Source organism: Lagenorhynchus albirostris, chromosome 20 (assembly GCF_949774975.1).
Source record: "Lagenorhynchus albirostris chromosome 20, mLagAlb1.1, whole genome shotgun sequence".
NCBI classification, from domain to species: Eukaryota; Metazoa; Chordata; class Mammalia; order Artiodactyla; family Delphinidae; genus Lagenorhynchus; species Lagenorhynchus albirostris.
In genome coordinates this window covers 18154065-18180619 of record NC_083114.1, presented here as the reverse complement: position 1 = coordinate 18180619, position 26555 = coordinate 18154065, and the positions used below count along the sequence as shown (strand labels likewise).

General features: G+C 51.3%; 3 protein-coding genes and 1 pseudogene across 7 annotated transcripts in view; 2 read left to right on the top strand and 2 right to left on the bottom strand.

Moving 5' to 3' along the window:
- The window catches only part of MYO1D (myosin ID), a 348947-nt gene extending 343110 nt beyond the window's left edge, over positions 1-5837 (top strand). For both annotated transcript variants that reach the window (XM_060133821.1, XM_060133826.1), the window contains one exon: positions 3706-5837. In XM_060133821.1, the coding sequence (XP_059989804.1) occupies positions 3706-3862 (157 nt within the window). In that variant the 3' untranslated portion in view covers positions 3863-5837. The remainder of the gene's footprint in view (positions 1-3705) is intronic.
- A 1286-nt stretch (positions 5838-7123) lies between these two features.
- CDK5R1 (cyclin dependent kinase 5 regulatory subunit 1) lies at positions 7124-11317 on the bottom strand. 3 transcript variants are annotated; one of them, XR_009537441.1, is made up of 3 exons: positions 11232-11317; positions 8104-10911; positions 7124-7645 (listed from the first exon to the last, which is right to left on the bottom strand). XR_009537441.1 is itself a non-coding variant. In XM_060133251.1 (2 exons), the coding sequence occupies exon 2, from the start codon at positions 10770-10772 to the stop codon at positions 9849-9851; it is 924 nt and encodes a 307-aa protein (XP_059989234.1). In that variant the 5' UTR covers positions 10773-10911; positions 11232-11317; the 3' UTR covers positions 7124-9848. The 3 variants fall into 3 exon arrangements, 1 of the variants encoding a protein (XP_059989234.1); XR_009537442.1 differs by having other exon boundaries at positions 7124-8628; positions 9313-10911; XM_060133251.1 differs by having other exon boundaries at positions 7124-10911.
- Positions 11318-15312: 3995 nt separating this feature from the next.
- PSMD11 (proteasome 26S subunit, non-ATPase 11) overlaps positions 15313-26555 on the bottom strand; it is a 30208-nt gene continuing 18965 nt past the window's right edge. For both annotated transcript variants that reach the window (XM_060134612.1, XM_060134613.1), the window contains 8 exons: positions 23030-23174; positions 22009-22069; positions 20167-20229; positions 18284-18409; positions 17747-17782; positions 17431-17482; positions 16989-17131; positions 15313-16870 (listed from right to left, as the gene is read on the bottom strand). In XM_060134612.1, coding sequence (XP_059990595.1) covers positions 16989-17131; positions 17431-17482; positions 17747-17782; positions 18284-18409; positions 20167-20229; positions 22009-22069; positions 23030-23174 — 626 coding nt within the window. In that variant the 3' untranslated portion in view covers positions 15313-16870. The remainder of the gene's footprint in view (positions 16871-16988; positions 17132-17430; positions 17483-17746; positions 17783-18283; positions 18410-20166; positions 20230-22008; positions 22070-23029; positions 23175-26555) is intronic.
- LOC132511419 (very-long-chain (3R)-3-hydroxyacyl-CoA dehydratase 1-like) lies at positions 25037-26233 on the top strand (annotated as a pseudogene).

Sequence of the window (26555 nt, the reverse complement as noted above, 5' to 3'; positions counted from 1 at the left end):
CGGTACGCGGGCCTCTCACTGTTGTGGCCTCTCCCATTGCGGAGCACAGGCTCTGGACGCGCAGGCTCAGCGGCCATGGCTCACAGGTCTAGCCGCTCCATGGCATGTGGGATCTTCCCGGACCAAGGCACGAACCCGTGTCCCCTGCATCGGCAGGCGGACTCTCAACCACTGCGCCACCAGGGAAGCCCCATGGTCTTCAATCCATTTTGAGTATATTTTTGTATATGGTATTAGAGAATGTTCTAATTTCATTATTCTACATGTAGGTGTCCAGTTTTCCCAGCACCACTTATTGAAGAGACTGTATTTTCTCCATTGTGTATTCTAACCTCCTCTGTCATAGACTAAATTGACCATAAGTGTGTGGGCTTATTTCTGGGCTTTCTATCCTGTTCCATTGATCTATATTTCTCTTTTTGTGCCGGTACCATACTTTTTTGATTACTGTAGCTTTGTAGTATAGTCTGAAGTCAGGGAGCATGATTCCTCCAGCTTTGTTCTTCTTTCTCAAGATTGCTTTGGTTATTCAGGGTTTTTTGTGTTTCCATACAAATTTAAAATTTTAAATTCTGTGAACTAGAACAAATGAAAAATGCCATTGGTAATTTGATAGGTTCTGTGAACTAGAACAAATGAAAAATGCCATTGGTAATTTGATAGGGATTGCATTGAGTCTGTAGATTGCCTTAGGTAGTACAGTCATTTTAACAATATTGATTCTTCCAATCCAAGAACACAGTGTATCTTTCCATTTGTTTGTGTGGCCTTCAGTTTCTTTCATCAGTGTGTTATGTTATAGTTTTCAGAGTACAGGTCTTTTGCCTCCTTCGGTGGGTTTATTCATAGGTATTTTATTCTTTTTGATGTGATTGTAAATGGGTTTGTTTCCTTAATTTCTCTTTCTGATATTTCATTGTTAGTGTATAGAAATGCAACAGATTTCTGTATATTAATTTGTACCCAGCAACTTCACTGAATTCATTGATGAGCTCTAGTAGTTTTCTGGTAGCATCTTTAGGATTTTCCATGTTTAGTATCATGTCATCTGCAAACAGTGACAGTTTTACTTCTTTTCCAATTCTCTTATTGCTGTGGCTAGGACTTCCAAAACTATGTTGAATAAAAGTGGTGAGACTGGGCATCCTTGTCTTGTTCCTGATCTTGGAGGAAATGCTTTCAGCTTTTCACTATTGAGTATGATGTTAGCTGTGAGTTTGTCATATATGGCCTTTTTTGTTTTTTTTTTTTAATTTTTATTGGAGTATGGTTGCTTTACAATGTTGCATTAGCTTCCACTGCACAACAAAATCAATCAGCCATACACATCCAGATATCCCCTCCCTTTTGGACTTCCTCCCATTTATATGGCCTTTATTAAGCTGAGGTATGTTCCCTCTATGCCCACTTTCTGAAGAGTTTTTATCATAAATGGGCATTGAATTTTATCCAAAGCTTTTTCTGCATTGTTGTAAATAATGCTGCTATAAACATCCCTGTACAAGTTTTTGTTTGAACACCTGTTTTCACTTCTTTTGGGTCTATATCCAGGAGTGGAATTGCTGGGTCGTGTGGTAATTCTGTGTTTGACTTATTGAGAAAGCAAACTCAATCCACGTTGTCTTACTTTGTTGTCTGCTGATGGCAGTGTGGACGGCACCAGCCGGGGGCTGCTTAGCTGCCTAGCTCTTCAGACCAAAAAGCCAGTTCTTCTTCCTGCCCTCAACACCTGGAACCACTCACCCCCCTCTCTTCTGCCCAGATCCCACGGCAGCCCCACGGAGACAGGCAGGGAATCAGGGCAGGGCCACTCAGGGCTGCGGTGCTGGGGCTCCGCTTGCTCCAGGCCAGCCAGAGGGCCAGGATGAGGGTCGAAGGACCCCTCACCCAGATCACGGGCTGTGCATCTATCCCCAGGGCAGCCTGGCTCCCGCAGGAATGGAGAAGTGCCCGAGTCACTGCCTCCAATGGGCTCTGCTATTTTTATGTCCAAGTCTGGTTAAAAATAGCCGTCCTAAGCCAAGGTTTTAGCTGCAGCTGACAAGACATTAAGCATCAGATACCTAATGCCCATGAGAGATAACCACGGGTCTCTTCCTGTGTTCATTTTCTGTTTCTACAAGATGTTTAACAAGAAAGGGGGCTTCCCTGGTGGCGCAGTGGTTGAGAATCCGCCTGCCAATGCTGGGGACACGGGTTTGAGCCCTGGCCCGGGAGGATCCCACATGCCGCAGAGCAACTAAGCCCATGCGCCACAACTACTGAGCCTTTGCTCTAGACCCCGTATGCCACAACTACGGAAGCCCGCATGCCTAAAGCCTGTGCTCCGTAACAAAAGAAGCCACCGCAGTGAGAAGCCCGCACACCGCAACGAAGAGTAGCCCCCGCTCGCCACAACTAGAGGAAGCCAGGGCACAGCAATGAAGACCCAATGCAGCCAAAAATTAATTAATTTTTTAAAAAAAGAAAGCAGGTAGGAAACAGCCATGAGGAAAGCCCCTAACAACATCTCCATCCCTGCCCCCTGGGCGCTCCAACAAAGCCCAGCCCAGTGTTCTGGGCACTCAGAGGCCAAGAGCGCCACTGCCCGCAGGCCCCCTTCCTGCGGAAAGTGAGTCTGAGTGATGGTGCCGCCCAGACCAGCCGGTGCCTGGGCAGTGCCTCCCTGTCCCCTGGGCCAGGCGGGCGGAAGCACAGTTGTGCCGGCCTCCCCTGCCGTCCGACCCTTGGCATCCCGTCCAACGCCGAGAGCAACAGCCACCCAGGGAGCCTGGCCCGCCCGCCCCCAGCGCCAACCTGGGGCAATGAAGGCGTTCAGAGCACAGGGAGCAGGGCCTTCTCCTCTCACCTCCCAGCGCGGAGAGCGCCGATGAGGCACGAGGCGCAGAGCGGGACTGTGCCGGCCGCTGAGTCTCCCAGCTCTTGCATCTGCGGCATCTGAAGTGCGTTCAGTGCCCAGCCAGGCGCCTGAGGACGGGCGCTGCTCCTCCCCAGCAGGTGCGCAGCCACCCCGCGGGCACTGGGCACTCCGGGCCCTCCGACTGCTCAGCAGGTGGGAAGAAGCCCCGCTGGGCCAGCAGGGCCACGTGGCTCCTGGGCAGGGGAACGCGCTCCTGCCCCGCACGCTGCCAGCCACACAGGTAGAAGCACCGCTGACCCTCCCTCCCACTTCCCGGCCTCCAGGAAGCTGACGTCCAACCGGTTCTAACAGCGGGACCCGCGACAGGCAGGGCCGAGCCGGGACTCACAGAAGACATTTCTCTCATCGTCGTGGTAGTCAGGTACCATGTGCGGGGAAGAGTCTCCACTTATCACTGGACGCAGCGCCCCCAGGGCTCCGTGTTGCCACCAGAGAGAACTGATAAACAGTGTCATCAGAGCCCCGTGCTGTGACATCCCCCTGCTGACATCTAAAGCCCAGTGACTGGTCCTCAGCCTCAGGCCAGAGGGCGGTGGCCGTGCCGCACTGCGGCTCCCTGCCCTGTACTGCCCCACAAGCGGGTTCTCAGGAGCCCGGCAGCGCCTGAACCTCGGGCCCTGGCTCCCCCAGGGCTTTGGTTTGGGACCGCAGCCCAGCACCATCTCTCCCGGCCTCATCCTCTCTGTGCCCTGGCCTGGAGACACCTGTGAGGCCCAGGGGCTGCCGGGGAGACTCCCCCACCTGGGCCCCCTGCTAACCGCCTGTCTTCTTTTCGGTCCTTCCAGTGAGAAGCGCCACCTTCAAGTCAACGTCACCAACCCTGTGCAATGCAGCCTGCACGGGAGGAAGTGCACCGTCTCCGTGGAGACGCGGCTCAACCAGCCGCAGCCCGACTTCACCAAGAACCGCTCGGGCTTCATCCTCAGCGTGCCGGGCAACTGATGCGCAGGGAGGTGGGGCCGCCCGAAGCCCGCCCACTAGGCTCCACGCTGGGAGGGGCCCCCGCCTCCCCTGCGGCCCCTCCCCGAGGCCCACCCCCTGCTTTCTGCCTTTGGCCTCCGTCTTCCTCGGTCCCAACTGTCCGCAGACCCCTCAGCAAACCAAAGACCCCGTGTCCTGCCCAGCCCCTAGCCACCACCCCACCCCACCCCCCACCCCCGACTACAGCTCCCCTGCAGTCAGAGAAGGCCGCCCGCTGCCAGGCCAGGTCAGCCTGCCTGACCCCGTGACCAGCAGCTGGCCCTGCAAGGCGAGGGCTTGGGGAGCCCGGATGCAGTTTCTAGCCAAAGCCATGCCCCCGGGTCGGGGGAAGTTTGGGGGAGATGAGCTGGGGAGGTAGCCCTGCTCTCTCCCTGGGCCCAGCTGCCCTCTCCCCAGGGTGATGGCAGCCCCATGCCCCGGCTCAGGGAGCTTCTCAGAGCTCCTCGTGGACCCCCTCCCCGCCAGCAGCCAGCCAAGACCACCAGGTGAGCAAGTTCACCTGTAGGGCCAGCCCCTCAGCCCAGGAGCCAAGGGCCTGCAGTCTGTCCTGCCCAGAGCCTGCCCCCAGCCCCGTGGCCACCTCCCCAGAGAGCGCAGCGCAGGGGATGCTCCAGGGATCATCTTACTTAACCGCACAGCCTGGGCCGTGGTTGTCTTGCACTTACTTTTGCAGTTTGCTAATCATATCATGTCTGCTGTGCCCACACTCGTGTCAGGAACGCTAATTAATAAAATAGAATGGGGGGTGGGGAGCAGGGGAGCAATCCGGGGTTTGGAAGTTGCCCCTCCAAACACCTCTGCCTCACACTCACGTGGAGAACCAGGACTGGGGTGGGAGGGCCTGAGCCCCAGGAACTTGGGGAAGTGGAGCGACAGAAACAGTGCGGGGGTCCTGGCACTGCAGGCCAGGCCAGGAGAGCCGCCGCCTTGCCAGTCCCTGCCCAGCAGAGAGCGCGTGTGCTCCAGATGCTTCCGGGACCACCCTCCTCTGAGCCTCAGCCGAGGAGGACGCCACACACCCCCTGGGCAGCCCGGGCCTCCCGGCCTGGAGCCTTAGAAAAAGGAAAGACTCAGGCACCCCGTGTGGTCAGGGGGCCGAGGGTGAGCCCACGCCCCAGGAGGAGCCGCGCAGGATGTCAGAGAGGGACGTGCTGACGTTTTCTCCGCTTTCTGCCACAGAGGCTCCCCCTGCCACCCCGACCCCACAAAGCATACCAGGTGCCACCTCCTGTGCCTGCCGCGGCCCCCTGGCCGGCTCCCAGGTGGTCCCAGCAGCTTGGTCTCGCGGCTGCCCCACCCCTGCTTCCCAGGGCTCGAGCACATTCTCACCCCGTGCAGTGCACAGCAAAGAGTCCCGCCGGCAACCTGGCCTTGGAAACCCATTCATCCTCCAAGCCTGGTCAGCTGCCCGCACGGGACCCCGTTCAGCAGCGCCCATAGCTTTGCCAATCGCCTTGACACTATCGATCCATCTTAACTGGAACATCACCTCTCCTTTCCACTCGTTTCCCCAAACTTGTTGCTTTACTAGATACATGGAAATGTATGTTTTAGACACACCAAAAAGAACATGCCAAACGAGTGCCGTTCAGAGGCTGGAGAGGACGGGGGCTGGAGTCCTGCCCTCCCACCTTTTGGTGTCGCCTCTGGTCCCTGAGACCTCAGCCAGAGCACCACCGCCGTCCACAAGCACTTTTTCATGATGTCCTACAGAAAGTCACAGTGTCTGGCAACTGAAGAAAGAATTTCGGGTGTGATCACAGCGCTGAGGGGAAGGCAGGAGGACACAGTGATTGTATGTGATGAAGTGTTTCTCTTGATTTAATTAAATGCAGTTTTATGGTTTGGTGCGTATATTCCTATTTTCCATTAAATTAACTTTATTTCTAAAGCATATTTTGATTTATCATCAAGAGCAATAAAGCATTAAATCTTACGTTTAAAGGTGTTCTGCTTTTTGAATTGAAAACTGTATCTACAGTTGTGAAATTTTGGCTCCTATAAACTGTTAACCCAGAGGATGGAAGGGAGCATTAAACACAAATCAAGTAAAAATGGAGGATAGTTTACGTGGGGCTGTTGATGAAAAGTATTCAATGGTGAGTGCGAAGCTGGGGGAGGCGGAGCCGGGAGGCGGACAGGCAGTGGAATCAAATCCAAACACTTTCTCCCGCCATTCTGAGGCCTGTGCACTAGACTTGAAGCTCATTGCTTTCACGTTTACTGAGATCGAAGCATGCATAAAGGCAAGGCTGGGATCTCCAGGGCTGCAGTTGGAGGAGAGGTCTGGGTGAGCTGTGGCTCGTCAGCCTCTCCCCGAGCCCTCAGGTTGGGGTCGGGGAGCTGCAGACAAGCAAGGCCCTGCGGGGAGATGGGGCATCCCCAGCACCCAAGGGCCCCGCAGCCAGAGGATGCTACCGGGTCCCCGGTTACTGGCGGGACGGAGCCCGCAGTGATGGCTTCTGACTCAGACAAAGGAGGTGCCCCGATCACAAGGCTGACAGCTTCCAAGGTGCCACCTGAGCTGCGCCCCGCCCCCAGGCCCAGGGCAGCTCCAGCCAGCGGGGGACAGGGCCAAGGGGGTTGGGGGGGGAACCAAGTCCAAAACGCCAGGTCCCAGCAGCTCAGGGTGGTGGCGTGAGTGGGCACAGACCTCTGGTAGTACAACCAGTAGGGGGCCCCACCCTTGCCACAATTAGGGGCTAGGGTGGCTGCTTATCTGGGAGCCCCGGGGTTGGAGTTCTCTCTTTCAGAAACCTGCACAGAGCTAGGCTGGTGGGGTTGAGCCACATGGACCCCTGCTGGCCTGGGAGCCTCTGGGCCGTGGACCACGAGCAGAGCCAGGCCCAGGACACCTGGAGCCACAGCCTTAGTGCCAAGCCGGCTGCCCTGCAGGACCCGCTGAGCCAGCCCTCGCCAGGCCATGCCTGGGCCCGACCCTCTGGCTGGAGGTCCCGGTCACCCAGCTCCGCCAAGGCAAGGGAGCCTTTGGAAAGCAACTCCTGAGAAACCAAAGTTGACTTAACCTGTGCTGCTTTCTTAATCACCTTAACATGAACGCGCTTGTTAAGGCCTCTCCCCTAACCCTCCCTCCGCCCATACTCCCCTCCCCCACAATGCAATCCAATTATGTTTTAAGCGCAGGAATCATTTATAAGAGGGGCCCCCAGCCTGCTCGTGAAGGATGTGCCCACAGAAAAGGTCTATGTAATGGATGGTCAGTGCATTTTATTTACTCAGCACAGTACAAAAATAAATAAAAATAAGGGAAGGGGAATTAAATTACAGCCAAACTGAGCTTCATGACCTTGTCAGATTATAAACCACACATACTTACAAACACGCTACGCATACATACAAAATGAGACAAATATAAATTAATATTAACAACACCCACAGTTTGGTCAAAGAATAGCTACAGAAGAAATTGCACTAAAAAACCAACATACATCGCACGTGTGTAATTAGCAGTTTCAAATATACAGCTATGAATAATTCCGAGTGAAAAAAATGGTACATTCTCTTTTCATTGCAAGTTTAACAACGGCTGGAACAAAACTAAGTTCTAATAACTGCATGGAAAGAATATATCAACCCTTCAGGTTTACAAGAAAGAGAAAAACCAAATCCTGAACTATTATTCCTGTGACTTGTTCTGTGCACGGGTGTAATTTTCACAGCCATCTGTTCTAAGATTATTTTTCTTAAGACACAAAATGCTCCTGGTTTGCATGCACAATATCACTGTAAAAGCAACAATGAAAGAATAAAGGGTTTTTTTTTTTTTGTAGGTTAGTTTTTTCCTTTTTTTTTAATTGTTCTAAAAGTAGTCTTCATAGCAGCATGTCAAATGGGTTCATTGCTTGCACACTCAAGTATATCAGTTCCTCTACACAATACTGATGACCAGTGCAAGGGAGGGAGGAGACCCCACCAGGCTTCACATTGATGGAACTAGAGAGTTCTTTCCTTAGTCCCCAACCACTCCTGAAATTTGCACCGCCTCCAAAACTTAAAAAAATAAATATGGAGAGAAGGAAACGCACAGAACTGGAATCCTGCGGATGCGCCTTCCCGCAGTTTCAGGCCCAGCGCAGCCCGCGAAGGAGCGACTACAGACCCACGCCCCTGCTCTTGAGAGTCGGCACCCGGACCCCCCTCTCGTGTGCCGCCAGGGCCCGCTGCCCCCACGGGCCTCCTACCTCAGGTCACACATGGCAGCAGGATCTGCACAGACGGGCTGGGTGACAACTCCAGCAGAGAAGAGGCGCCGCGGCGAGGTCCGCGCCAGCAGCCGCGGGTTCCTTCCAGCCCCGCGGCAGGTTATCTGGCTGGCGGTCCTGAGAAAGGCTCAGCGTGGGCCTCGGGGCGCAGCTGCGGCCAATGCTCTCCGGCTCGGGCAGGCCCTCTTCCTCGGGAGCACCACGGGGCCCGCAGTCTCAGCTCCGGGCCTATCAAATCGGGACCTCAATTTCACAGCTTTTTCTTTTTTCTGTGAATTTCAGTAGTGCTTCTGCTGAAATCGGCAGCCACCTGGAAGCTAATCCTATGTAAAACCGCCCCCTGCCTCCCCCCAGCCTCCCCTTCCAGCACCCCCTGGGGGACTGGGACTGGAAGAGAGAATTCTCTGTAGCATCTTCACATCAGTCTTTGTTCCCCAAAGCCGAAGGGACAGAGAAAGACTTGCTCCCTTCTCTTGGTCCTCTCCCAAGCCCCAAGCCACCGATCTGGGAGAATTAGAAAGAAAATTGATTAAGTACACATCATGTGTTTTTACAGCCACCAACCAGGCTAAGGTGGAAACCAAAACCAGCAGCTGCAAATGATCAGTTGTAGAATCAGCAGGCAATCAGGAGTTCTGCTCCCGGCTTGTAATTGTCTCCAAGGTCCAGCTGTCTCACTGGCCCTTTCGGGACAAGGCTTCACCTTCAGAAGAAACTGAACTGTCTGGGAACAGCTTTAAATCAACAGGGGTGAGGGCGGGGGTACATCATGACCCCATCACCCTGATCCCTGACATCACCCCCCACCGCCCCGCAGCTCTGCAGGACAAATGTCACGTGCACCAGCAAGAGGCCTTAGCCCTTAGGTGGGCACCGGCTCAGTCCCAGGCATGGCAACCCCACCTGCCCAGAAGGCAGGCTGTTGACAATGGGCACCTGAAGCTGTCCTGGCCTTCACCACAGGGTGACTAAGCTGCATGATTCAAATGAAAAATTCACCCAGGAAAGGAGTTGTCCCCAGCTTCACCCCACCCCTTTAGAGCTGGGACCCAAAATGAAAGAACTTAATGAGTCAAACCAGCTTGTTAACCAACACTGCCAACACCGCTGGGAGCAGGGGAAGGGGGGCGAGTTCCATGTCTCCACAAAAGGAAAGCCCTTGTCCCTAAAAAAGAAAAAAGAGCAAACCGGGTCGTGCATGGTCAAACGACAGGACACAATCTTTGCACCAGGCCGGCTTCCCCTCAATTGAAGAGGCTGTCCCAGGGCCATGGGCATCTTGCCTCACAACCCCACATGCGGCTCAGTCAGGGTGGCTGGCTCCAGGAGCCTCTGGGAGAATGGAGGACCCAAAACAGGACCCGGAAAAGGGCCTCCAACCAGAAACTCTGGGCTGCCTGGCTGTGGGGAGCAGAGGGTAGCCTCCCCTGCCTTGGTCCAGCAAGAGCACAGGCGGCAGAGGCAGGTCAGTCCTTTGAATTCCCCAAAGTGAAAGGTCAGGAGCCAGGGTGTCTCTGAATACATCTTCTGAATTTTGCGCAAGGTTCGGGAGTTCAAAAGCATCCAGAGTTCTTGGCAGAGCTGAAGAAAACCCCAAGGAGAGAAGGTGGGAAGGGAGGGGCCCTTCGTGGCTTCGCTAGACACATACTGTACACAAAATCTGATTTAATAATAAATTTTTAAAAATGAATTGAATCCTTGAGCCGTGATGCAGGCTAGCAGGCTCACCGGTCCAGCCCTAGGAGGAGCCGCTTCTTGTCCTCCTGGCCACTCTCGTTCTTCAGGTCGGAGAACACCTGTGTGAAGTAGTGGGGGTCGGCGTTAATCTGCAGCATCTTGGAGCTCATGAGGTTGATGACGGAGAGGCAGCGGTCCCAAAAGGCCTCCTTGCAGCTCTCCACCAGGAAGGGCTTGAGCGGGTAGGAGATCTCATTGCCCATGTAGGAGTAGGAGAGGTACAGGCAGGTCAGCAGGACGGCCTGGAGCTCGTGGTCAGAGCCCACCTCAGAGGAGATGACATCCCGGCAGAGCATGTAAAGGAAGACCACGTTGGCGGGCGTGATGAAGCCCTGGTCCTGCCAGCCCTGCAGGAGCAGCGAGCGGTCCACGCTGCGCAGCCAGAGCACAGGGTCCGTGGGGGACAGGTGCTTCAGGCGGTAGCACCGGCGACAGAGAAACTCACCCAGGCAGCGCAGCAGCTCGCTGGTGGACGCCTGGACAATGACCCGTTTGGGCGTCCCTGCGGAGGTGACGGCAGGATGCGGGGCCTTCTTGACGGAGGAGGAGACCCCGGTCTGGGAGCCCGAGAGCTGGCTGGCAGGGGGTGCGGGCGGCTGCGCCGGTGGGGGCTGGGCGAACGTGGACAGGTTGGCGCACGACAGCGACTTCTTCAGGTTCTCATTGTTGAGGTGCGTGATGTTGTTCTGGTAGCTGCTGTTGGGCTGCACCTTCTTGGAGTTCTTCTTCTTGGCCGACACGGCCACGATCCTCTTCCAAGGCAGCACGGAGATGATAGAGTGCCGCTTCAGGTTCTTGTCCTTGGCGTTCTTGCTGTTCTGCACGGCCGTGTAGTGGCCCACCGTGGCCGCGCCATCCTCAAACAGCGTGGCCTTCCGGTAGCTGGGGGACAGGGACAGCACCGTGCCCATGGTGCCGCTGCGCGCCGGGCGGGTACCTGCGCCCCTGCGCGCCCAGCCTGCCGGCCGGAGGGACGAAACAGCTCACCAAGCCCGAGGCGGCCAGGGGGAGGCCGGGGCGCTCCCAGGGTCGCTTGCCGCCCCTTCGGATCTGTGTGGAAAACAAGATGGTTCTCAGCACCAGGCGGGGCTCGCGTCGCGCTCCTCCGCCCCGGCCTCGGCGGCCCCGCGGACCTGGCCCCGGACCCGCGCCCAGGCCTTCCCCGGCCGGCACGGCCCCGCCCGCGCCCCCGCGCCGCAACCCGGCCGCTCCACTGCGGCACCGGCACCCGCGCCCGCCAGGGTCCGGATGGCAGCACGGGGGACCGGGAGTCGGCGGAGGTGGCCGGGGACCCCGCCTCGAAACCGCACGCGGCCGCGACCCCGGCCCGGCTCCCCGGGGACAGCGGACGGCCCGAGGCGCAGGCTTACCGAGCAGGTGGCTCCTGCGCTCTGCACCCTCCGCAATGCGCGCCGCGGCTCGACGCCGCGGTCCCGGCGCTCGGCGGGGCTCGGCGGGGCTCGCGCTCGGCGGCGGCGGCGGTGGCGGCGGCGGCGGCTCCGGAGCTTCTGTCCAAGGTTCTGCTGGCGCCGCGGCCCCGCCCCCCGCTCGGCCGCCTTCGCCGCCGCCGCGCCCGCGCCCGCCCCGGCGCGCACCTCTGCGGCCTCCCTCTCGGGCGCGCGCGCGGCCCACGCGCAGGCCCGGCCAGGCCTGGTCTCGCCTGGGAGCCGGAGCCGCCGCCGTGCTCAGCACCAGCTGCGCGCGGTGCTGGCAGCGACACGGCCGCGAGCCCCAGGCGCCGCTCTACTCGCCGCGCCCCATCCAGGACCCGGGCTCGGGCGGCGGGTACTCGCGGCACCGCCCCGCCCCTCCCCGCCCCGCCCCGCGGGGCCGCCCCCCTCCCACACTGCTCGCCGCCCTCTCGGCGCCGCCCCACCAGCAACAGCCCGGCCGTGCGAGAGTCGCGGGCGCACCGCGCAGCCGAGCTCGGGCGGGTGGAAAAGCTCCGGGCGGGGCGGGGCCGAGGGCCGACCCCGCCCGCCGCCCCGCCCAGACACGTGCTGCCTTTGTTCCCGCCGCGGCGCCGGCAGCTGCGGCCGCGGGGGCGCTCTCGGCCGCGTCCCCGCCCTGGCCGCCAGAGAAGCCATCCACGGAGGCTAGGACCCCGAGCAGCCTCCTTCCATTTAACCTCCTCGTCCCCGGGGACGTAAGCTAGGGAGCTCAGGGAGCAAGGTGGGGAGAGGCTAAGCCTTTGCTGAGGCCGCCTGAGTGCCCCAAGCATCCCAAGGGGACTGTCGCATCAGTTTTGAGTGCCTTTCCCTCTGGGATCTCTGTTGCCCCATCCCAGGTAAATGCCCACGGCCCAGGTACAGAGCGACTAGCCTTCCCACACCACACCTGGGACAGAGCCCTGAGGCTTCTGGCTCGGTCGCTGCCCCAGAGAAGGGCCAATACTGAGCCCATCACAAATGCGATCTCAAAATTTCCACCAGCCCTCTTGTTATAGAAAAACTGAAGCAACTGCTTCTCCAACCAGCCTCTGATCTGCTGATTTAAATATTTTTCATGCTAAGCATATATAATTTGAAGATTCGGTGCCCATAAAATCATTAAATTCTGAGTAAAACTCTGGTTCTAATAAGAACTTTTCCTCTCACAAGGAACAAGAATCCAGATTCTTCACAAAGGCTATTCTTCACTATTCTTTGTTTAGTTCTGGAGATTGACTCAGATTTGACCACAAACCTGGGAAACAGGAGACTTAAACAATATCTTAATCCAAATTACCGCCTCTGGACCTGGTGATGAGGAAGTAGCAATCCAGAGAACACCCAATCCCCTGACTCCCAGGCCACTCCAGCACACAACCTGTGCCAGTTCTGCCTACTGCTCTAAGCAGTAAAGAAATCTGGTATCATTCAAACAATGCTACCATCATCAGAAAGTACTAGAATTTGCTAAAGTACTACTCAGAGATTCCTGTCAACAGTGGCAACAAAGCTTTAGGGGCCTTGGTGACCATACAGTGGGAAATGCATTACTCTGTACCCAGAAGGCTACTTCTTGTAGAGTCCTTGAGAAACATCCACAGTAGCTGTCATCTTAACTTAGAAGATAAAGGCAGGCCCTTAGCCCAGTGTGCCCCTCCCTCTGAACATTCCTCAGTGTACAACCCCTACCTGCTCTTCAAATGGAGCTGTCCTCCATAGTAAGGAGCTCTAAGAAGCAATCTCCTCCAGGTCCACTGGCCCAATGACTCTCTTCCTAAGGCAAAGTTGGACCCCAGCCTTTTTTCATCCTGCCCCTAATGGAGGCCCAGCTCCTGAGTTGGCCCATGTCCACACTGCCTTTCCTGTGTTGAGCAGGGGTTAAGTGCTTTCCACTTCCCAAAATATGCTTAGATTTCTAAGCCTGTAATCCACCCCTCAGAACTATCTGGAGCCGCCCTGTACTTACCTGTACCTACAAAATTTCAATACTAACTATTCCAATTCATGGTGGGCAGTACCCAGCTCCACCCCACCCCATTTCCCAAACCATGGAAGCTCGCATTGGCCTGGGCCTTTTCCAGCCTGCGTCCTCTCTTGCCTTTGCCCAGCCAGCCCTCCCCTACTACCTTCAAAAAGAGCTCTTGGCAGAACAACTCCAACCTCCTCACACTTGTCAGAGGCAAAGTCATGTGTGCAGCAGAGCATGAATGGGATGGCACTGCCAGCACAGTGGCTTTTGTGACCGAAGAACCCTGGAACCCTGTCCACCCATGTTGTGCCTGCTCTGCCTGTTTTGAGGCACCACACCACTCCTCTGCTCACTCAACACACCAACAACCCCCCTCCCCCTCCCAGCTCCCAGTACTTCTCCAACTGCAAAGCGAAGAAGGAATAGCTACAATCTGCCACAAATGGCAGATCAAGGACCCAGGAGGCAGACCTGGATGAATGATGCACAGCTGTTTTCTTCTGTCTTCACCAGAGAACTGCAGGGAAGCTCTCCAAATCCCACCCCCATCAATCAGCCTCTTTATCCTATAGTCTATCCCTAGCTGCCGGAAAGGCCAGCCTGCGCGTTACATGCACGGCTGGGATGTCCATGGAGAGTTCCCATCCTCTGCATGCCCCTTTCCCACACCACTCTGAGGAAGGGAGGCCAAGGCCACAGCCAGCCAGCTCTCAGAAAGGGTTCCAAATAAAGCAGGTCTGAGCCCTGGCTCCTGAGGAAGTCGTGCTTTGTTCTCTCAGGCATCACAGAGCAGCATCTAGTGGCCTTTCTGGGCAGCACAGGTTACATAACTAGCATGCAGCGGGGCTCCACAGCCAAGGGACGCAGCCGCCGCTCCCAACGCCATCAGGATCTCATCAACACACAAGGAAGCCCAGGCACCGTGAAGCCTGGTGCCAGGAAGGGCCCATAATTGAGGGAGCCAGGCCCATGCTAGCCCATGGGCTACCCCACCCTCTCAGCTGCACCTAGATGCAGCTTACCGAGGCCTGGGAGGGGAAGCAGTCCCTCGAGGTCTGGAGCAGCGCTGTCCAAAAAAAACCATGAGCCACAAATGCAAGCCCCGTAGATAATTAAATATTTTCTAGCAGCCACATAAAGTTAAAAAAACAGGTATATCTTAATAGTACATTTAACCCAATAAATGCTCAAAATATTTCAACATATATATAAAAAAGAAGTTGAGCAATTTTTCTTTTTTCACATTCTTCAAAGTCTGGTTTGTTTACATTTGCAGGGCATCACAGTTTGAACTAGCCACAATTTCAAGGACTCAACAGCCATATGGGGCTCATGGCCACACACTGGACAGCACGGGTCTGCAGAAGTCAGCAGACCTGCCCAGGGAGATGACGAGAAGGCTGCTGAGCTCCTGGGACTGCCCTCCCCCCACTGCTCGGGCTCTTGATCCCTTTGGAATATTTTTAAAGTCCTTTATTGAGGCACAACTCTTCCTTAAGTAAAACTATACACAGAGACACAATACTGAAAGAGAGCAGAGAGTGGCTCAGACTGGAGTTGGTGGCTAGAGCCCACCCTCCCTCCCAGTGGCCCCAGAGCCCCACAAGACAGGTCACTCCCAGGGTCTGAGGGGTAGTATAAAATCAATCCTTTTGAACAAGATTCCAAAAAACTAAAACTAAGCCACAAGTGAATGCCAGGGCTCTCCAGGCACTTGTACTTCCATGACTTCATGTAGCACTCCCACCACAATTACCTACCAAGAAAGCGCCATCCTTGTCGTGTAAGTGAGGAAACAGGCTCAGAGGATGTTACAACCCAAACCCCATGTCCTCACTGGACCATGATGCCTTGGAAAAACAAAGATAACTGAGCTCCATTTCCCATTTTAGCCCTCACAGACCAACTTTCTCACCCAAAGCCCTCCACTTGACCCCGGATCTAAAGGTCTCCCATGAAGCAAATGAGACAGTAGAGCTTTGTCCAGTCTAGAGGGCTACACAGAGCTGTCTGGACTTGGTCAGAAGCCCTCCAGCACTCAAGAAAGGACACTTTTTGAAAAAAAAATTGTTTTTATTGGAACTCATCTGAACATCAGATATACCTGGTGTTGGTTAGCAAGAACCGTTTGTACATTTGATATTGATGGTGCCAAAACCAAAACAGTGACTGGACATGATGGGGAAAGATGTTGAGAACAAAAACCTGATTTTGGAGAGGAAAATAAAAGCCAGTCAGATTCAGTGAGGATGCAAAACCTGGTACAACAAAATCCTTTTACAAAATATAAATTTATTACGAAAACCTGGAAGGATAATCTGACAAAGGGAAAGAAAGATAAAAGGAGGCCAGCAGGAAGGAGGCAGGAGGAGGGGGAGAGGAAAAAAGAAGACAAAGAAGAATGAGAGGAAGAAGAAAATATAGCTGAGCACAACAGAGGTGCAGAAGCTTACCTGCCCAAATGGCATTAAAAGCCTTGCTATGTAATCTCATCATAAAACAAAGCATGCTGGAGTACAGTGCTCTACCTCCCATCCGTTCCATTTCTAAGAGGTAAATAAAGAAAGCTCCCTGGGAAGGGGACATGAGGTTGCTCAAAAACCCAACAACAAAAATTGGGAGGAAAAAAAAAAACAAACAACAACACACCCCACAGTCTCATTTCCGATGTTCACTGTTTAAAAAAGGAATAAATCCATCTGACAGCAGGAGAGAAGCAGGGGGATGGGGAGAGAAGCTGAAGTATTTCAGACAGCCTGGCTCCCCTGGAGGGGGGAAGGAGGAAGGAAGAGACATGGGATGGTCTCCTGGTTGAGAGAAGGGGAAAGGGGGAGAGAGAAAAGAGCAGAGGAGAGGGGCAATTAAAACACTGACATCTAATCTAGTTTACTGTGTTAAAAAGAGCCACATGCACAGCAGGCCCCCTGAGGGCCCACACTGCTCCCTGTGTGGCCATGGTGACACTAGCTCCTGGCCATGTCCCCATTCCTTCCCAGGTTGGAGCGGAGCCGTGCAGGTGCTGCTGCGGCGGTGGCGGCGGCGGGACCTTCGGCCAGTCTGCTGGAGCCATTGTTGGGGGGAGGGCGGGGGGATGGGCCACATGGCAGGGGAAAGGACACCGAAACGCCTCATTTCAAATAAAAAGGAAAATAGCAGTCTATACACAGTTGTTTGTTTTGGTTCAGTACAAACAGAATAAAAAGTCGTTGCTTTGATAGTCAGGCGAACACCCAATTCTGAAGAGGAGGTGAGGTGACACCCAGCGGGTGGGTTAGGAGCCCCAGTGGCTGGCGGAGCGCCTGGCTTGGTGGCCCTCTCCCAGGAGGCAGAGAGCACAGCTTTAGGTAGTGTAAGCCTTTTGCCTTTTATTTAGAATCACCTTTTTTTCTTTTTTTCTTTTTGTAAGCAATTTCCCCACTCCCGAGTCGGGCCAGTAAAGATTACATGAAAACTGGCACACCCATCGGCTGGGAGACAGATGCACCAAATGAGGATTTAAAAACTTTCTGAGCGAAAAGTAGAACAGAAAGAAAAAATCTCCTAGCATTTTCCCCAAAGGTTTCACTCTCCCGCCACACACACTCTCCAAAGGACCGCTACAGATCCAACTCTGCAAGAGAAGACAGAGCAGTGTCAATCGGGGAAGCCGCAAGGCCACCAGGAGGCTTTCAGTCTCGACAGGCAGAAGACAGCGCTGCCCGGGCCCGGGTCCCGGAGTCAGCACTCACCTATGTCAGTTTCTTGGCTTTGTTGTAGAGGGAATCCACTACTTTACTCATGTTCTGAATTGTTTCCAGAGCAGCTTCGTAAGTTTTATCTACTGGGGGTTCATCAAAAATAATCAAGACACCCTCCCCCTGGTCCAAGATCCCTGCAGAAAACACAAGCAAACCCAGGTAAAAGAAAGGATTAGACACACGAGCATTGGAGAAGCAGCCCACTCCCTAGCTGCCTCACTTTCTCCAGAAAGGAGTAGAAACAGAAGTCATCTTCCTGTTCCATTCGTGCATGTTTATTGCACTCTCATCACAGGCATAACAGGGGCAAGGATCCCAGGGAACCACCAGGTGATACAATGGAGCATCTTCTTTCAAGATAAACAAGAGCATGATGCCTCTTCACCATTTCATCACCTCCACCAGCCCCCTCGCCGGTACGACTGTTACTCACCATGAAATTTCTTGTCAAGAATCATCTGTGATAACTTCCTTTCCACATCGGCCTAAAATCAAAGCACATGATTAAAGGGCCCAGCATCTACTAGTGAGAGATCACATTGACATGAAAGCCTTGTATAAAAGTATCTTATGGCAAATGGTCTGAAAATAAAACAGCAACAATGCATCTGCAGCTCTCAGCCCACGGTCCCCAGTCCCCACTGAGAAGCGTGGGAGCTTTGCAATAAGGCCCAGCGGGTGTAAACGGCAGCCCCTCCACATGCCCCTTTCCCCATCCCTACCCTCAAGACAAGCTCAGGACTCCTTACCTTGGAGAGTTTGATGAGGCTAGATATGTGTTCGATCTAAAAGGAAAGGTAAAAAGACACCAACACTGAAAGTTTTACTTCTGCCTCTAATATCGGGATGAGGGTGGTGCTGTATCTTGAAATCCTGCCGAATGTCTCTACAGGGACAGATTCTCTTTGGCTGTGCTTAGGTCTCTTGTGCTTGGTCCATCTGCCTACCCTGCATCACTACAGACAACAAATACACTCCTGTCCCACACACCCAGAACAGAAAGCATTTACCACATGCACAGTGACTACAAAAGCTAGGAGGAGACTGCACTGAAAACAAGCAGGGGCAATCTCACCAGCCTCTACCCCACAGCAACCCTCTCCTTGACTCTCATTCCCTGTCAAGAAAATCCCAAGCTCTTGGGGGTCTCTCGCCCAGCAGGCACACCCTTGGAAGTGAGTTCCTATTCTGAATGGTTGTGGGAAGGGAGGTGGCTATAGTGAGGACGCCTAGCCAGAAACCCCCTGCCACCAGAGAAGAGCTAGAGTCCCCAAGAGGGTTCTTACCTGTACTCGGGAAAAAGGCTCAATGACTCGGATCAGATTCTGTTCCAGCAAGTTATCATACAACTTGGCCAAGTGTGTGCTGATGATTGGGTCATCCCGGAGCTCTGCCCGGTAATCTGTTAGAGCCTGCCAAAAGAGCCGAGATTGGCACAGAAAAGGACTTGAAAGTCACGCTACTCGCAGCTTCCTAAGTAGTGAGCTGGCCCTTGTAACTACATGGTTGACTGTAGTTCTGGAAGATTTGGGAAGATGAAAGAACAGCCACGACTGAAGGCAGAAGAAAATGAAAAGAAGTGAAAGGTGGAGCCTAACCCTAGGCACCATCTTCCTGTCCAAAAGCCTCACACTGACAGCTCAAACCATGTAAGCCCTAAGCAGCAGCTCAGCTTGCAAGCTAAATTCACTGCAAAAGCAGTTCTCAATATGTATTCCACAGAACAAATAAGGCCTCCATGGGGGCAGGAGGAGGGGGAATTCTGAGGTTAAATAATAGGAAATGCTGAATTCCACAGCTAGCTCTTGGGGTTTTATAAGGAATATCAGCACAGAAAACAAAGTACCTTTCTAATTTTGTTTAGCCCTAGTGTTTCCCAAATATCTGATCACAGACCCTTTTTTTAATCCCTACTAGAAGTGTTCCATCCAAATTGGGGGATAAAATGATCTAGACTCTTTGTTTATTTGTGTATGTGATTTATTTACCTTTAGTAATGTTCTCACAATATCCCAGCCTCATGTCAGCTGTGCTATAAGGTGTTAAGGGAAGCAAAGCAAATCATGCCAAGTAAGGAAATGAAATTGGCAAGAAACCTCAAGTAAGATGATGAACCCTGGGGACAGTCAGAGAGCCACATAGTCTAGTTTCTGTCCATACTATTTTTCTTCCTGGATCTAGGTTTGTTTTTATTAAGTTGGTCATTATACTCAGACTAAGAGAGAGGCTCAGAAAAGTATAAGTCTCACCCGATTGCTTAGACAAGTTTTTCTCCCTTTCCAAACCTTCACAAACATTGAGTGAAAGGCACAGGAGGCAAGGCCAGCCTAGAACTTCTGTCCTAAGGAAGTATCTCTCAGCCCAGATGCACACATCAAAACTTCTCTTCTGTCCACAGAGGAGAAGCAGACCTGGCATTTCTGGAGCTGAAGTAACATCTAAGACCATGCTGCATGGTGCTTGTGTCAGACCCTGACACACATGAGCTGTGTGACCCAGGCCTCCTCTTTAAATTCCAGCTTCCCCAAGCATAAAATACAGGTAACAGGTTTGTTGTGAAAAATCAAATGAAAGGGGACTTCCCTAGTGGTGCAGTGGTTAAGAATCTGCCTGCCAATGCAGGGGACATGGGTTCAATCACTGGTCCATGAAGATCCCACATGCCGCGGAGCAACTAAGCCCACGTGCCACAACTACTGAAGCCCGCACTCCCTAGAGCCTGCGCGCCGCAACTACTGAGCCCATGTGGGCCCATGTGAAGCCCACACGCGTAGAGCCCGTGCTCCACAACAAAGAGTGGCCCCCCACTCACTGCAGCTAGAGAAAGCCTGCACACAGCAATGAAGACCCAACGCAGCCAAAAAAAAATCAAGTGAAAGAAGGATGACAGAACTTTTTGAAACTGAAAGGTACTGTATATAAATGAGGTATGACAATTCAACAAGTTTCATTGTACAGAAGTGCTTAACTACTTCCTGGTTTTGATACTGTACTATAGATAAGATGTAACCACTGGGGAAAACTGGGTGAATGGTACATGGGATCACTCTGTACTATCTTTGCAACTTCTTGTAAAACTATAATCACTTAAAGATTAAAAAAAACTTTTTGAAGTGCTTAAATGCCCCTCCCCTCCACCAGTTCCCTACCAACCCAATACCTTGCTTACCTTTTCAAAATCTGCCAGTGATCTGTTCTTGCTAGCCTGAGCCACACATTTTAATGCTTCTGTCTAAGAATAAAGAGAGAAACAGTGAAAGTGATCTGCACACTCACATCCCAACAAGTCTCATAAGGAACATGCTATGTCCACACAACTTCTGGCTGCAAGGAAGAACCTGCCCCACCACTCCTCTTCTTCAGAGGCCTAGGAAGAAAAGCTAGAGGAATACCACTGTGTGCCAACCAGTTTCCCTTTGAAAGCTGAAGTGACTTAAAGGTACTAGGAAATAGGAAGTTTTCCAAAAAAGAAACTTTGATAAAGCATTCTCCAAAGATGACAAGCTAAAAGGGAAAATGGCCTGAGAAGTGTGATTTCCTCGCCCCTCCTCCAAGACTCCCTATCCCTACACCCCACAGAACCCTTCCTGCCCTCAGACTTGATCATACCTTGTGCTTTATAAAAACTCATTCTGCTGGGTTTGGTGCAGGGCACAGACCAAGATTTACTTTCATTAAGCTTGAAGCATCAAAATGCTACGTATCATACTGAATGTTAAAACCCCAGTGATGAAGGTATAACCAAGGGTTAAGGGGCAACTTCTAACTTTATAAAACGTTATAAAAGGTACCCGACCAAGCTCTTAAGTCTCTACTCAGCACGAAATCTACAACATTCATCTTCCTGAGTGCCTGACTCCTGCTTGAAAGCTGTCATCAAGGAACAAAGGACCAGAGGGAACTCCTCTTGTACCAGCCTATGTACTTAAACAAGGAAGGTAGTGTCTTATACTGCAGACTTTAAAAATGATGCAAAGCTAATCGTTAGTGTAGTTTGTCTCAGCATTTGTCCTATAGACAGAAAAATGTCATAATGAGAATAGCATGAAACTTAAAGCCAGATAACCCAAGTTCAAAGTCTCGCTTCACCATTACTAGTTATCTGGCCTTGTTCTGGACACTTGACCTCTCTTAGCCCACCTCCTCAACTCTAATTCTAGATATGATAGTCTTTCACTACAGAAATAAACAATATTCTTTTGGTCAAAACTAGGAGCTGATCTGAAACTTCTTCTGATGAAAAGCCAATTAGGGCCACTTGTATAGAAGGAAGAAATCATCTGTTGTGGACATTCTGCCAAAGATACAGTGAGATAGCCAACGTGTCTGCTGTTTAGAGACAACTGCATTTGAAACCTAGAAAGACTACTTTTACTTTACCAGTGATAATCAAGTGAAGTACAAAGTGATGATGCAGACATCTGAGACATCATCTTTACACAGGTCACACTCTTACCTACTCAGGCATAAAAGCCATCACAAATAGGGCTACCGACCATCAAAGGCCTCTTCTTGACCACACCCAAACTCAGGACAAGAGTGGGAAGGTACTGATAAGAGAAGCACTCGAGTCATCAAAACCTAGTTTCTGCACCAAGCAATCTGACCTCTCTAAAGCATACGAGCATCAGACCTTACCCGGCTCCACACTCTTGGAGAATCCAAGATTTCTTATTCCGCGCATGAAATTTTCAAGCCAAGATCATGGTAGATATACTTTCCGGTCGAAGCTAAATGCAACCTAACTCACTGTAAATGTTCCAGTTCAATTCTGAGTTCTGTTAAGTCCCTCAAACCACCCAATACCCAAAAGAGCACCAAACATTGACTTTTCAGGCCAAGAATTAACAGTACAGGAAATATACCGAACGTGCTTAATGAAAAGAGGGGGGAAGAAAGAATGAAGAGCGGAATGGAGACCTGAAGAGCACGGTCTCACTGAACACCATGTCTAATAACACGCTGCCTCAGAGTGAGCAGAGATCAGAACTGCAGTCAAGGCATCCCCTACCTGCCTCCCCGCATACCGAAGTGCAAGCTTCCCGCTCACCAAGGCCTGGACATCTTCTGGGCTAAAAAAAAAATACATACTCGGTCAACTGCTCCAGGATATTATGCTTCTAAGCATATGTTCAGGCAAATATCTTTTCCTCTGAAAAGACTCTGCCCACAGAGGTAATAAGCCCCCACCCCTAAACCCATAGGCCTCTCACACCATAGACGCTAGGCTTTCTCCACTCTGGGCTCAGTGCTGAAAAGCAAGAAAACTCAACGTTAAAAAGAAAGCCACACTGGGAATTCCCTGGCGGTCCAGTGGTTAGGACTTGGCGCTTTCACTGCCGTGGCCCCGGGTTCAATCCCTGGTCTGGTCAGGGAACTAATATCCCGCAAGCTGCACGACATAGCCAAAAAATAAAGAAAGAAAGAAAAAGAAAGCCACACTGAACCTACCAGAAGTAATAGACCCAACAGGCAAAATGATACATATAAATCAAATCCCAGTATAACAGATCTTTCAAAACACAAGCCCTGTTTAATCCCAAGATCCAAAAAGAATCCCAGTCAGTATCTCATTTATTCCCAAAAAAGAATGTGGAATAATTCTGTAAATCTTTAGAAAAAGATCTAGCTGTCATACTTGCCGTTGTCGCCTTTTTCAAACCTCCCCCTAACCTCTCCTTTAACCACTCCCATTCTGGGTGGCCCATTGGCTGGTGCTGGTCTGTAAGCCATTTCCTGGCCCTCTGTCCTGTGCTCAACAACTCTTCTGGACAGCATTGTAGGATGAGGAGAACACTCAGAGGGGCTGGGAAAGAGATTTCTGAAATCTGTCTCCCCAGTTCTGAAAGATTAGCAAGGAAAAGTGCTCTGGATTACCTTCGATCCTCCCATTCCACCTCAATCAGCCCCACGAGGTGGCAGCCGCTGCTTCTGTAACTGGCCAAAGTCCCTGCCCAAGCCATCTCTGCCATGGCAGAAAATCTTAGATGAAGGACCTGAGTTCTCATATCCCAAAGTTAATGTGCACCTACGTGTTGAGCATGATTTTGCACAGCAACATGTACTTCAGAGATGTGATGGCCTTGGGGCTATCGATGGAGTCATAACCCTCAAATGCCTCATAGAAATATGAGTATGCAGTTTTCCAATCCTTCTCCTCTGCTGCATGGATAATACCTGGGCATTGAAAAGAAAAGAGTAAGAACCATATGAAATAATAGAACCATAAAATGTCACAGCTGGGAAGGGCCTCAAAAATCTATCCCAACCTCATCTACTTACTGATGAGGTCAGGAAAGAATAAAGGACCTGCCCAAAGTCACTGCCATCTAGTGGCAAAGCTGGGATTAGAACCCAGGTCTTTGGCCTCCCAGTTCAAGTCACCTTTCCAATATTAATTCCAAAGGAGTTAGAGACCCAACAAAAGGGGATCCTAGAAACCACATATGGTAACATCTTTTCGCACCACCACATCAGTCCTGCTATCCATTGGAACCACTAGAAAAGGCCACATTTACCCTCCATGACATTACCTTCACGGGTCAGAAAACTGACACAAACATCCCTCCCTGGTCTGCCCAAATTACTAGTTTTAATAATATCAACCATTTAAGATAGCTTTTCTAAACTTGACACTTTTATAAGTAAGCAGCTTTCATGAGAGAGAAAAAGAAAATCCAACCTCTTACAGTCTCATTTCAGATACTGGTCATTTATAGATAGATGCGATCAGTAAATGGATTTCATGTAATGCCAAATCCATGAACTTAATTGTACACAGTTAAGCAGTATTACGCTACACTTCATCTAACCAGTTCTCTACTGTTTAGAAGTTGGGTTGCTCCCAATAAGCCTAACTTTGACTGAACCTGCTATTACTTCCAACCTATGCTATCACGTGGGATGATGTGAAAATTAGTTCTTCCTAGCTTGGAAGGCAACTAAGCCCTAAGATTCTGTGTATCAGTTCTAACCCTGCCTCAGCCACATCCATTTGTTTACCACAGGGCTTCCCAACTTTTCCACATCAAGGTACACGAATAAAGTATTCAGCACACTGGAGTAAAAGGATGAAACTGCTTACACATGACCCCAGGGGATCACTGTTTCAGACCACCCGTCACATACCTGTATGCCTGGCATGCCAGTTGGGAACTTATGAATTAATAACCACTACTGAGTGATATGTGCCAAACCTACCCAAAAAGCCTCCTGTTTAGAGGCTGAAGGATTCAGGTCCTTCTACTACTGTTCTTAACTACAGAGGCCTGGAGAAAACCCACCCTCCTCTGTAGCCAAGGAGACCTCCCTCAAAAATACCCAACAGACTACTAGCACTGCCAAATTAAATGAGACAAATGCCCACTTTCCCATTCTTCCCAGTCCAGAGCTAGAATAGACCAGACAAAAAATAAGACTGATTAAATAAAGAAAAAAGTAAAGAAGAGCTGGTATACTGCTTTCCAAAACACATTAGCAAATAGAGACCACATTAGGACTACAAGCATCACAGCTGGCATAGGAAATTTATTATTTAAAGAAACAAAACACTAGACTGTTACTCATTCAACACAAATATTAACAAGGGCCTACCATGTGCCAAGCACTGATATAACTACTATAGAGAAAATAAATATGAATTAAGGCCCTGAAGGAGCTCACAGTCTCACAGTGGTCATCAAAACAGAAACAAGGAGATTAGTACCATAATACGTACCGAAGAATATACCTTTCATAGGGAAGTCCAAAGTAAAGAAGGCACTGAAGAGGGTTTATAAGGCAGACATGTGAGCTTGATCTGGAAGGATGCATAGGAGTTTGCCAAGGGGAGAAGATGGAAAGGGGAATTCCAAGCACAGAAGACAAAATATATAAAGGCACAGGAGCAGCAACACATAAAGTCATTTGGTGACTAGGACTGAAAACCAGAGATAACCATGAAAAGGATGTCTTCCTTCTCAATGCACTGTTAAAGTAAAATAGCCTGGGGATAATGGGGAACCATTGGAGTTACATGATCAGATCTCTGTTTCCAAAAAATGACTTTAGGACTAGTAAGCAAGATGGATTGAGAAAAGTGACTAGGGACAGTTAGATCAGTAAAAGACTACTCCAGTGGTCTGGTGGCATTAATTAGAGCAGTGATTGTAGAAATGGAAAAGAAAGGGCAGATTTGGAGACAGACTCAACCTGATACATCAGAAGAAAGAGTGACTGAGGATAATTAGTCAAGGGAGGAGAACCAAGAAGACAATGCTGTCAAAGAAGCATGGAGTGCTCAACAGTGTCAACCCCCCCAAATCTGACAGAGGATAGAGGGGAGTTACTGTCTTGCAAGGAGTCAACAGAGACACCAAAGTAATGACATTCTTTCAACTTTTCCAAGAAGCTTGACAGAAAAGGAGAAGACAGAAGGCTGTGCTTTTTCAGCTGGGGCCGTTCAAAGACTGAGAGGAAGGCCGGGGGGCCGGGCGTGGCGGCAGCAGTGGGCGCTTCAGCAGTGCGCTCAGCCAGGCCCCCTCCCGCTCCCCTGCCCCTCTTGTTCACGTCCCCCCAGCAAGGAGGTCGGCACCAATGGTGGTGCCTCGGAGGCCGGCGAGGAGAGGGAGGCCGTCGGCAAGAGGAGGTGCCTGGGCTTGTTGGCCACCGCCTGGCTCACCTTCTACAACATCACCATGACCGCGAGGTGGCTGGTACTGCCTATTGCCACGGTACGTTTTTATATGGAAAAAGGAACACACAAAGGTTTATATAAAAGTATTCAGAAGACACTTAAATTTTTCCAGACATTTGTCTTGCTTGAGATAGTCCACTGTTTAATTGGAATTGTACCTACTTCTGTGCTTGTGACTGGGGTCCAAGAGAGTTCAAGAATCTTTATGGTGTGGCTCGTTACTCACAGTATAAAACCAATATAATTTTTTTATCATCTTATATCCTGTCGGAGTTGCTGGTAAACTTCATACGATACGCGACATACGATATACACTGCCTTACCACACGTGAAGAAAACAGGAACCTTCTCAATAAGACTTCCCAATAAATACAATGTCTCTTTTGACTACTGTCATTTTCTTCTTATAACCATGGCCTCATGTATACCATTGTTTCCACAACTCTACTTTCATACGTTACATCAGAGAAGACAGGTGCTTTATGGAGAGGTGACTGTCGAAAAGGATGATTAAATGATCCCTACAACAAGGTGCTTTTTCCAGAATAACCAGGATTACTGGAGTCCAAGTTTTAATAACAAGAATAAACAGCTTGATGAGAAAAAAAAAAGACGGAGAGGAAGATCCAAGTGGAGACGAAAAACTAGACTTAGAATTGAAAAAACTAAAGACTTAAAAAGGACAGGTAGGGGCTTCCCTGGTGGCGCAGTGGTTGAGAGTCCACCTGCCAATGCAGGAGACATGGGTTCGTGCCCCGGTCCGGGAAGATCCCACATGCTGCAGAGCGGCTGGGCCCACGAGCCATGGCCGCTGAGCCTGCGCGTCCGGAGCCTGTGCTCCGCAACAGGAGAGGCCACAACAGTGAGAGGCCCGCGTACAGCAA